Source organism: Pteropus medius, unplaced genomic scaffold (genome assembly GCF_902729225.1).
Source record: "Pteropus medius unplaced genomic scaffold, Ma_sr-lr_union100, whole genome shotgun sequence".
NCBI lineage: Eukaryota > Metazoa > Chordata > Mammalia > Chiroptera > Pteropodidae > Pteropus > Pteropus medius.
Genome location: NW_024354875.1, coordinates 37,597,578 through 37,610,505, shown reverse-complemented (window position 1 = coordinate 37,610,505; position 12,928 = coordinate 37,597,578). Strand labels below are relative to the sequence as shown.

General features: G+C 34.5%; 1 protein-coding gene across 1 annotated transcript in view; it reads left to right on the top strand.

Annotated features, from left to right (window-relative positions):
• The window catches only part of CCDC141 (coiled-coil domain containing 141), a 160,625-nt gene that overhangs the window by 58,236 nt on the left and 89,461 nt on the right, over positions 1-12,928 (top strand). The window contains exon 9 of the mRNA XM_039855348.1: positions 9,691-9,807. Within this exon, the coding sequence (XP_039711282.1) occupies positions 9,691-9,807 (117 nt within the window). The remainder of the gene's footprint in view (positions 1-9,690; positions 9,808-12,928) is intronic.

Genomic DNA, 12,928 nt, shown 5'->3' with positions numbered 1-12,928 from the left:
CATAGTAACTACTATATTATTATTAGCAATTTTTGTCATCATGTCTGAAAAGGACAGTGAAGGCCCACACATTGCATACTCCCTCATTTGTACCTCCTTTCACTATCCTGCTCGAGTCAAGACTAATTTATTATTTATTTATTTTGAGTTCACAAGGTGTGGTCAAATAAAAGTCACTTTTGTAATCTTAGCCATACTTGTTCAATGAGCACTCAATTAATAGTTCAAAACAGAAAGATAGTTTTGTTTTTGCTTTTGTTTTTTTGCTTATGACTTAATAATGCTCATTCATTTAAAATGTAGGTGAGATCACTACCCATACAGATAATTGTTATTAGCATTTGGCATACTGTCACCTTTTAGACCTCTATCCAAGCATAAGCACAGTCACAGGCTCACACATTTATTAAGCAACCAAACAAGCAACCAAAAACTAATGGAATTAATCTATGCATATTATTATATTACCTGATTTTTATTATATTGAACAAATCATACACATATTTTTCTCCCAAAAGTTCAGTAGATTATTTTAATGGGTAGATGATATTTCACCATTTGAATGTAGCACAATTTAAACAATATCTTATTGATAAGAAAGTAAAGTCTCTTCAGTTTCTCAATCTTATAAACAATTATTAATGCTTAACATGTTGATAATTATGTGAGCAAAGAGATATTTAAAAATTCAGGTAGGTACAAGCATAATTATCTCACCTAGGTTTTTAAATTTTTTTCAAATGATTTATTTTAAAGTTTTATTGATAATGCAATGATGAAGAATAGCAGCAGGGACACAAAATTAGGTGTGGCTCTTAGAAATTTGGGTTCTGTGATTATCATGTTCCTGGATGATCTATCTGATAATCCTAGAACGTTGAACCATGAGTTGATACAAAGGCGCATACTTCATTGAAGGGCTAATATTTTTTATCGGTTCCACACTTATTTTAAAGGAACATAGAAGCTGTCAAACCCTACATTAATAGAATACCAGTTTTTTCAATCATTTTAACCACTTAAGAGAAAAGAAAACTGAGTGGAGAATTAGAACAAAAATTACCGATGAATAATAATGTGATTGAGTATCTGATGCTTCATCTCTCATAAAGGGCCATTTAAACAATGCATTTAGTGCTTCTCTATTTCTAAGTTCTTATGGCCTAGTGCTTTTGAATTATAATAGTTCAGCTAGTTCTACTTTGGAAAAAAAATTGAGTTACCAGAATAATGGCAATTTAAGATTTACATCAAACATAAGAAAAAAAATAAGAAAACCTCACGCTTTTCTATCTTAATGGAGATGTGATAGTCTGATAAACATAATAAAAAACATATCCTTGCTTTTTAGATGTAAAAATGTGTACTTGTTTTACATTTAAAAATGAGCAGCTGACCGTTTTTTTTCCAACTACAACAGCAGCATCTCATTTTGCAGATAATCTGCCACTTCATTAATGAAAATCAGAAGCAGCTTGAAGTATTTTGTGCATAATTAATTATCTTGGCAAGAAGATTTATGAATGTAATTTTTCTCAATTTCTCCAATCAGGCATAAGTGAGACAAACAGATAAATTAAAACTAAGTTATTCATGGTCTCTCTGTACAAGACAGTGTCAAGGACATTGAGGAGTAGTAAGTAAGACATGAGGGCAGATAATCTTTTACTACCCGCATCACATATACTTGTAAGGTACACATCACTGAGGGGGGAAAAGTGGTAATAGAATTCACATTTGGAAAGTTTTATAATTTGAGTACCATGTATATCATAATCATGTAACCATGTATAATCACGTTCCTTGTTAAAAAGCAATAAAAATGATACTAGAGATGACGCATATAAGCACAGCCTCAGAACAACTATCTTGTACCTGGCGGGCAGTGCTAAAATGTTGCCTGCACACATGTGCACATGTGTGTTCTCCTTTATAATGCTACTTTCTAACTAGGATTTTGAGCTTGAATGGTTGACCAGCCTAAATTAATATGAAATAACATAAAAGTGCTTAGCTTAATGGCTAACACATAATAAGAGGTTTTGTTTTTTTTTAATCTTTCTTTGAATGTAGCTTTTTAACATTGGCTGGCATAAGAACAAAATAAAGGTTGAATTATCTTAGCGATACTGGTATTCAATAGTTCAGCCCAATAATAGATATGCATGATTTTCCAACCACTCAGATGAAAATTTATCACACAATTTTATTTTAGCACATAATCTGTCTCTAGAATTTACTCTAAGGCATGTCAGAGTATATACAAAGTATATTAAGGTGTTTGTAGAAGCATATAATTTTTCAGTAGAAATCCCTTCTAATTCGAATGTGTGCTAACCACCATTGCTTTCAATGACACTATATATTAGACGTCATAAAAGAGGGACTCTGGTGCAGATGGTGCGGATATCAGTCCCAGCTTTTATGTTTACTACCTATGTGATTTGGGGCAAGTTACTTGACCTCTGTGTCCTAGTTACCTTTTCTGTAAACTGGGGATAATAATAGTAGCTATCTATTTGTTGTGTAATAAACATTATTTATGTAAAACAACATTATATATAAAGCTTGGCATATGGTAAGTGCTCAGTAAATGTTCAAATGCTCACCATATCACTCCCTATGTTGGCAGTCACTTTCTGAGCTTTACTAGCTAATCATCAGCATATAAAATCTTACATATTTGCTATATCCCACACCAATTCTCTAATTGATTATATAATCATAGCTTTCTAAAATGTGATATGGAGGATAAATGAATGCCATTTCATGGCTTGGTATCCAGCTGAGTTTATTCAAAAGAGGTCAACTTTTTATTTACGATAAAGTTAAAAATCAGTTTTTCTCTCTCTAAATTTCTCTGCTCTTTAGCTATTTTTTAAGCTCATTTATAGTTATTGTAGTTTATTACATTTTTAAGTTTAGTTTGTCACTTCTATATATATGACTATTCAGTTGGATTGATGGGTTAACAGCACTGTACTTAGGCACAATTATTTAAGCCCCCACATCAGTTGGTAAGAGGGTTGGAGGACACACACTATAACTAAATCACATTCTCATCAGTGATAGGACTGATGACAAAGCTATTTGATACATGCACTCTCTGGGAAATGCTCTGCATCACTCCAGCCTTCATACCCTTCCATTGTATCACAGTCAGCTGTTGCTACTTGAGCTATCTGCTAAGCCCTGTGTATCTCTTTTCACCACTCCAAGTTCTTTTCCTTCTCTGCTCCTGATGCTGGAGACTGTTAGCTTTCCTTTTCTCTTCAGTACTGCTACCAGCCCAAACTGCCCAGGGATAGGGAGTCATTCCCTCCTCTATCCCCATTCTCACAGTCCTCAAAGACAAGCAGAAGGGCCCTATTAATTTTAATGCTTTTTAACGGAGGCTCATAGGCAAACAATAAATGGCACACTTCGGAAAGATTAAAACATTCTTTAAAATTTAGCAGTTATTTATCCTTTCAATGTGATCGTTTCTGAATATCTCATTTTTTTTCAACAACCAAGTTTTAGGCCAGAGCTTCAATGTAAAATCTATTAGGCTGCTTGACCTAGTATTTGGGATGGTAATGTGAAAATGTCAAACTTTGGTCCTACTCCTAAGTAGCCCTGTAATCTCAGTCAATCAATGTCTGTCTGTCTGTTTGTCTGTCTGTCTCTCTCTCACTGTCCCTGCACACATACACAATGAATATAATTGGCTCCAGATCGCTTAGGGTAGATCCCTAAGTTAGATTGGGAAAACCATGCCTTAGATATCTTTGGAGGAGATGCACATTGTCACTGGTCACTGTTTCTTGAAAAAAGAAAAAAAGAAAAAAATATCTCCTATGGCTGGGAAGATTCACCTGCAATGAGTCAGAGGTAATGCTAAAAGTAAAATTTAGGTACAGAGGCATTCACTGTACTGATTTTATTCATTGGACTAAACAGCTTTCATTAAGTAGTTGGAAATAAAGAGCCTACCTAAACATAAACAAGACTTGAGAGCAATGTTGGGAAGGAAAGAAGTCCTTAGTGCCATTTTTCTTATAATATAAATGTTGAAAGAGAAATATGTTAACAAGTCAGAATAATTAAACACATAAAATTATGATTTCTGACAGGGAGATAGATTCTCTGTGAAGCTGTTTATAAAGTAACAAATTTTGCCTCATGACGAACAATATATATTAGCTTTCCTATTACCCATAACAGAGAATACTGGGATTTGATAATTTGTTGAGGAATATTAATATCTACCAGTTGACTTCAATAATTCATGGAGGGCTTCCAATTTCTATGAAAGAAAATTTTCAACATTGTCCTCCTGGTATCTCTGAGATGGAGTACAAATAATAAGCCACTAATTAGATCACTCCCAAAATATATGTAAAAACAAACAAACAAACAAACAAAAAACAAAAACAAAAAAAGACAACCAATCCACATCTTGGTAGTAATTCTTTTTTTGCCTCCCCTACTCCAAGTCCTTAGGTATAAATATCAGTGACTTAGCATTAGTGCCTCTTCTCCTAATATCCATTAACATCTAATAGAGAAAATGAATATTTGAAGTCTGGTTATTGCCTCATAAAATACAGAGTACATTTGACTGCCGTGCCTAATGCAAAATAATGACTACTGCTTTCTCTACAGTAAAAAGAAAAAGAAAAAAAATCTCATGAGAGCAAAAATGGTTGTTGTAATACTAACATGCCTTCAAAACCAAAGTAGACATAAGAACTGTCACCTGTGGCCATCAATTATAATTGAAAACATCTCTGTACATGTGTGCACTTTTGGTAACTGGAAGAGAGACTATCAAAAAGTCTTGGTTTAAAGAAGATCAATAACTCATGTTTTTCTTCCTTATCGAGCTTTTTTTGTGGGTTTTTTTTGTTTTTGTCTTTTTGGTTTTTTTTTTTTTTAGTCTCTAGTAGTAGCTGGTTATTTGGCAAGAACTGTTCTACACATGAAAAAGAAAATGAAACTAATTTGAAGAGATTTTCATCTTCCCTTAAGTATTTCTGTTAAGGTAGCTTGAATTGCTTATTGATAGTTCACCTCCTCCAATATAGTTTTGAGGATTAAAAAAGATCTGATCTCAAATTGTAAAACAAATTGCAGAAAAAAGACATGATAGTTTATCGCCATCTGTTGTATCACTTTGGGCTGCAGCAGCAGTTCACCTTCTTGCCACCTGAGTTGTTTATCCTTGATTGTCAGAAAGCATTTTCTGTGTATTTCATATGTTCCCTATGTTTTAGTTCTGTCTTCGGCATGAATCATTTGGAAACTAGAATTCTCAGTTTGTGCTTGCTGTCGTCTCTCCCCGCAGCAGGCCTCTCCCTTTGAGGCACACCTTCTGACGGGCTTAACCCACACATCTGTTCCCCTCTCTAACGTAATACGTCCATTGTACCTCCCATGGTTGTACACTAGGCCTATTTCCACTTTACAACTAGATTCTGTAACTATAATGTTGCATTTTAGGTTTTATCTGAGGACCGTTCCTCAGATAAACATAGCCTAATAAGAACCATTCATTTCTCTTTTCTGGAACCTTTTGTTCCACATGAATTCCGACGATGGCATTTCTGCCTCCAATGGTGAGACTTTTCTCTGACTGGTTGTGTGACCTTAGGCAAGTTGCTTAACTTGTTTGGGTCTCAGTTTTTTCATCTATTGAAAAGTAAATCTCTCCATCATAGGGGGTGTGCAAATATTGGATGAGGTGACTTGTAACCTACCTAGAGTAGTACCTGACACCTCTCTACGAAGGCCGAAGGCCGTTTGTTCATTTTACTTTCTTTGTTCTTACCTCCCAGCAGGGGGTCTAAGTGGGGATGGGTTATTCATCCAGCAAAAACTAGTCTTTCCTTACCCAAAGCCAGTAGTGCTCTCTTCCAACCTTCCCACTCCGATACATTTCTGCATCAACCCTCCTTCGTGCATCTTCAGTTCCTTGGGCCTGCAAAAAATGTTTGTCTCAATTAACCAAATAAAGAAAAGAAAAAGGTGAAGAGAAGCCTCTTTGTTACCTCTGCTTTTCTTAAAGTTATCTGATTTCTCCTTCATTTAGCCAATAAACTTCTTCGAAAGAGTCATTAGTTCTACTTTAGCACCCCACACCCAGTGGTCCACAGATGCTTACCAACCAATACTTCATCCCACCATTCTTTCGACTTCACTATTTTATACTGCCTTTAATTAAAACTCAGTCTTTAGAAATACAAATAAGGATATCCTTGAATTGCAGAAACATCCAATAAAAATATAATGCAAGCCACATATGTGATTTTAAATGTTCTAGTAGCCACATTAATAAAAGTGAAAAAGAAACATTAAAAAAATAAAAAGCTTCATAAAAAGTGAAAAGCAATAATATATTTTGTTTAATACAACATATCTAAAATAGTATTTCAACATTTAATCAATACAAACATTCTTAATGAGATATTTTCATTGTTTTTTAATATTAAGTCCATGAAATCTGCTGTGTATTTTATACTTAGAGTACATCTCAATTTGGATTTGTCACATTCTAAGTACTCAGTCGTCATATGTTAGTGGCTATCAGATAGGACAGTGCAGGTCTATACTGAGTTTTCCTGGCATCATTCTTTATAATGTCTAAGACAGGTCTTGGTTTTCATTGAATAGCCTTGATTGCTTCTTTGCATCTTTGCTGATTTTCCTTCTCTTTCTCTCTGTCTTCATTCACCCTATGACAGCTATTCTTCCTCCCCTCCATAAAAAAAATCAGCCCCATTCTTTCTCTACTTTAGTTCTATCTCCTCTGAGCACATAGAATATCATGTCGAACCAGTGGAATGACCATGAACACAATGCTTAGGTCAAGCTGAAGGTTGGAACTGGGAGGAAAGGAAAAATATTCTCATTTTCCTCTGAAACTATCATTGCTCAGACTCATTTCCAGCACATACTCTATATGCTTTTTGTTCTTCTTTACTTTCTATAGCCCACCCTCAATCCTTGGCTCATGTTTTCATCCTTTTGCAGGGACCATGTTCTATAGAATGTCCTGATGTGTCATTTACTGTACTTATCGCTCAGGCTTTTGGAAAGCAGCTGATATAAATTAAATTCTTATAAAAAGTTCTCTTGGAATGCAGCTGTCTGCAGTAGCTACACATGGGACGCAATGACTGATTTACTAGGTGGCAGAGTATTATGGCTGACATGTTCTCAGTTATTTAGGGTGTCTTGCTTTTACATCAGAAGAACTCAGAGTCTATTCTGTGTGCATCCATCCCTCAGCACACACAGTAAATCTGATCTAAGAAGCTGCTCATGTGTGTGAATATCTCATGATGAGATGTAACACTCCCATGACAAACTACTTTTGAGTTTTATGCCAACTTGTTTTTATGTTTCTTTCCACAGTGCATTTGATAGTAAAAATGTATAGATCTAGAAAGGCAACTTGCTTAACAGGCAGGTATGTGATCAGTATAAATGGAATGCCACCATAGATCTTTAACTGCATTCTCTCATAGGGAATTGTACTACCATGCAGAAATAGTATCCTTTGGAGGTTGAAATAGTATTTGCCAAATCTAGGGATGAGGTCAGTAGATACTTTTTAAAAATCAAAACAAGTCATTCTTTCCCCGCTTTCATCACCACTGGCATGTGCTAGATGATAAGTCTTTGACTCAGGAAACTAAATAGTTTTATCTGAGAGTTCAGGCTTCTCACCTGTTTTTAGAGATTAGTGAACACCTGTTTGAACCCATTTTTTGTTCACTTGGATTCTATACTAGCTTTCCCTATTAAAACATTCTTGAGATTTCTGAGTTCTTCTCGCTTTAGCTAAGAGTAAATAAAACCTTCTCCCAGTACTCCCAGTGCTCTCTTAAAGTTAGTTATATTTATGATCCATTTTTCTTTGATGAAACCTTTAAATCATTCCTCTGGTGGTGTTTTTATATGGGCTTACTGTACCTTTTGTGAGAAATTATTTTTATAAAATTAAATAAATGAAAAAATTTTATAGCTTTTGATAAAATACTCTCCTTGTGTTCTAACATGCACATTATGCATATCAAATAATTCTAATACCAGAAAACCATACTATCTTTAAGTAATTGTAAATACATGAACAGGATTCTTTAGATATGGAGACTGGCTAACAGACGGCCAAATATTCTGAAGATAAGGAGGCGTACTTCACATAAAAACTGTGACAGGGTCATCGTTATTCTTTTCTTTGCACAATGGCAGCCTAAAATGACGATTAATGAAGATTGCCAATTAGCAGAAAGCTGGAAAGACCTCTTACACCAGATTACTACCTGGTCCATGCTAGAAAATTCTAAGCATTGGTCTCAAAACCAGCTTTGTGATATCAGCCCTATAATGGTAACGGAATGTTTTATTCCAGGTAACCCTTCATTCAAATTCTGTGTGTGTGTGTGTGTGGTGTTGGGGGAGGGGAGTGTACGATTATTGTGTGGAGCTTCAGGACCAACCTAGCTTTCTCCTTGACCACCTGCTTCAAACATTTCTCTAAGTTATAGGAGTTCAAAGAAATCTTGAGACTGTTGTAAGCAAGACAACCTAGGCAGGAGAAAGACATAGTATATAGTGTTTGGGCAATGCCCACCATTTTGGATGGGCTGCCGGGTTAATTTTTCAGGTTTGAAGTGATTCCCACTGATGCCCAAGGCTGTAACATTTTAGGTTACCTAAGGATGGCAGCATGACACAGTGCAAAGATCACGAACTTTGAACTAATGTAGGTTTGGGGGCAAATCCTTGTTCTGCCCCTTCTATATGTGCCTGGATAAGCTGTTTAATCTCTCCTCATCTCTACAATGATGATATCATATTGCTGTAGAGTTGTTGAGAGAAATTGAGATGATGTCCAAAAAGCAACTAGCAAACTGTCTAGCATGTAGTGAGCTCTTAGGAATCAGTAGATATGATGTGATCATGAAGATAATATTGTATAGGATTTAAGAGTAAAACTCCAAGTCTCTTTCCTTAATTTGGATAAGGAATCTGCATCCAGGGACCCCATGTCAACTTATGTTATAATTTTAAAATATGCTGTTTCTTTTGAGTCCTTTGCTATTTGTTTTAACACTATGTAAGGCATGTATTATAAATCAAGTCTAAATGAATGTGAGTCATGCCTTTAGCCATTTACCATGTCAACAGAATTTTAATAACGTCTTCATTTATTTTATGAATATTGATTTTCGCAATTGCAGCAAACAATATTTTTGCATTGTCTTTTTATAGTAGAAATATAATTCTACAGATGCTCTTTAATATCTTCATGTGAGTCTCTATAACTATACTCAGATTCATATTCTTATACAGGAAAGAAGATTTGTATTCTAAACCCATGCATGATTTACAGACTGCATGGGAATCTATTTTGGTTCTTCTTTGTTGGGAGATTTTGAATTATTTTCTTCATGCCATGTAATCTGAACTGATATATTGCTTTCATGCTTTTCAGGGATTATTTTGTTCTTTCTCTTAAGCATGTAGAAGTTGAATGAAAAAAAATTTTTAAAAATCATAATTTTTAAATAAATGAGATGAGGTTATATAAAGAGAAATTGAAGTAGTTTAAGTTTTAAAAGTTAAGAAAATATTTCTGAACTATTACTCATTTATTCTAATCATTTGAAATTTGATCTCTCTTTGTTGCTTTTTATTTAGGTTACTTGTTGGTTTCAGAAAACCATAAGAGATTTACGAGAGCAAAGTCTGGGTTCATCACTTTCAGACAATGAGGAACTAATTCGTAAGCATGAGGAACTGAAAATAAAAGCAAAGGTAAGAGATACATTAAACAATAATTGAAAAATGCATGGACTGTCCTTGAATATGCTTCTAAATGTAATTTAGAGGCTTACTAAAGACTCTCTTTGAATAACCCACTATTTACATAGAAAAAATCTGATAGCATTAGCTAATACCAATGCCTGCTGACTGTGCTTCTAGAATAATAAGGAACAAAACAACAGCTTCTACAAAAATAATAGCTATTTTTTTGAGTAGTTACTGTGTATCAAACACTGTAGTAAGAGATGCATTATCTAAGTTATCACAAAACACCTAGGAGTAGGTATTATTTTCCTCTTTTTATGGATCAAAACAAACAAACTAAAAACAGAAACTTGGAGATGCAAGGTAAGTTTACCACTGTAATATATCTTGTCAGTGGCAGAGTTGGAATTTGATTACAGGTCTTACCTAACTCCAAGGCCCAAGTTCTTAAGCACTATACCTTGCTAACTTTCTAAAAAAATGTTTTTCTACACTGAGGTCTCATTATGCTATCACTTTTATGATTTAGGTATAGTTTACTGTTTCCATTTATAGTTTACTGCTTCCATTTATATTTCCCTAGTTCCTTAACTTGCTTCACATTCCTAAGTTTTGCAAAACATAATGGCTACCAGCCAGGCAACCACTTGTAGTTGTGTGACTGTGCAAAATGGAACGATGAGGTACTGAAAGCAAGAGGAACAGAGCATCCGTGCAGCAATACTTCCCTCTCCATTTGTCTTTTTACTTGGAAATTGACTCATTTATGCATGTGGAGTTTATAATTACTTTCCAAAGTTCTTTAGAGATGCCTCATTTTGGTTTGTCAGAAGACAAAAGTCCATTTGTAGTAGATTGAGCGGAAACAATGAATACTTTAATCAATATCAAGGCTCTGAGAACCTTTTACTATTAATATCTTGGGTGGCTGATAGTTTTAGGTATAGCTAAGTCATGAAGCTCTGGAAAACAATGGGCCAACACTACTAGACAATGATTGGGAATACGGAAGACAAATCAAATAAATAATACACGTTCGGGAGGATGGGGTAGGGGAGGCAGTAGACTGCATTTATCTAGACTGAAATCTCTTCATAGGGATCACAATACTTTTGTTTGTTTTTTGCTTATCTTTGAACATTGCAGTACACATAGGTATTCAAAGTGTTTACTTTGAATATTTGCTTACCTGATAAAGATGCAGTTACACAGACTGTTGTGACTGATGACATTTTAAGTTCTTTAAAATTTTCAGCATTTGGTTTTTTTGTTTAGGAATTTTTTTCATTGAAATTACACAATTTATTCTGTGTATGCCAAACTGAAATTTTATCAGTGAAAATTCTACCAAATCCCTAAATGCTAAGCACAAGAGATAATCCAAATTGTATAGGATGGTTGCTGCCTTTAAAGCAAACAAAAATAGTATATTTACATATTTTAGGCATATGTTGAGGTTATAGTCACTGTAACTGTAGACTTATGGTTTCTCACAGCCTCGAGGACAGTTTGGAAAAGAATATTTGTTAACATAACCTTTGTTCTAGTAGGACATAGTTTATATCATAGTTTACAGTTTGCATTTGTAGCTCCAATGTGCATAAGAAAAAGCAAAGATATTCTTTCCATCATTATTCCTATGCTGCAGGTATAAGGGGTTTAAGAAATAAATTTTTAATAATATATATTTATTATATAAAGTACATTATAAAAAACTGAACTATAAGAAAAATAAAAGGAAAATAAAAATGAATCCTTAAACACAATGATAACCATTTTTAAGATAATCAATATTAATATTTTTGTGCACTCTCGTTCACTTTCCATACATAACCCTAGAAAAAAATAGCATTAGAGTTATGCTTTTTTCATTTATAACTTTATCAGAAATATTTTTCTGTTTAACATAATATCCTTTAGCTATAAAATCCTTTATTATATGGATGAATTCATATTGTAATGTTACACATTTTGATTATCTATAGAAGCTAAATAATATGTATATACAAGCAAATATTAAAAAGGAGTATAAATTCCTGATAAACACCATTATGTTCCAGACAAGTCAACTGCTTCCTTTCAGGGCCCTGAGCCACTCAGGAACCAGTTGCAGATCTCATGAGGAATCTGCGTATTAAGGGTACTCAAATAAGTCGTTTTTGAGCTGAACTGGTTTTGGCAGCTAAGGCAGAGTAAACTATTTCTCTATGTCATCCTTGAGAAAAGGATATTGTTTGCTTTGCTGGGAGTTCCTTGAAGCAGTCTTTATGGTGTAAGACTTTCCATTCAAACTATGGATTTGTCTATGGAACCCTAGTCACAATACTTTCTTTAAAGGTTACCAAAATATTGAATAACTATTTAGGTTGGGTCAACCAAATAGAGATGGATATTCAAACACAACTTGTTGATAAAAAGGTTTTAAGATATTTGCCATCAATTCAGGACACTGAATACTCTATGACAAGATAACTGGTTATTTAAGGCAGCAGGGGTCCCTGGATCATTTGGGTTGAGAGAGACCCCATCAGTGTAAATATAGAGAATGGTGCGGCACTCTCTTCTGGGGTGATCCAGGATGGCTTCTCAGAAGAATGGGGTTTGAGCAGACAGATAGGATATGAGCAGTTGGTTAAAGGTCCTAGCAGTATTTAACCCAGAGAAGAGAGACTGATGGGAATTGCTTCAGAAGTAACACTTAATCCACAGCCACTCCATAAGAAAGAAATTCTAACAATGCATGATCATTATAGGGAAGGAAACTTCCACAGCTTGGTAAATATAAGAGATTCCTGAGGCTGCGGAAGATGGGCCTAGGTGACCTCAAAACTTCCTTTAAGTTTCAGATTCTGTAAAGAAGACGTGATTTAGATTATAATATCAGTTGTGCTTGTTATATTTAAAGCAACATGAGTGTAAAAAACATCTTTTTAGAGCTGGCCAAAAGGAATGGGACAAGACTGGGGACATAGCAACATTTCTTAAAAGTGGAGACAGTATCTCACTCATCTTAGTATTCCCAGAACCTCGAACAGTGCCTAGTATAAAAAGGATGTTTGATTCATATCTGTTTATTAAGCCCTTTTAACTGAGAAGAAAAAAAACGTTCTTTTAGTTTATTTCTGTG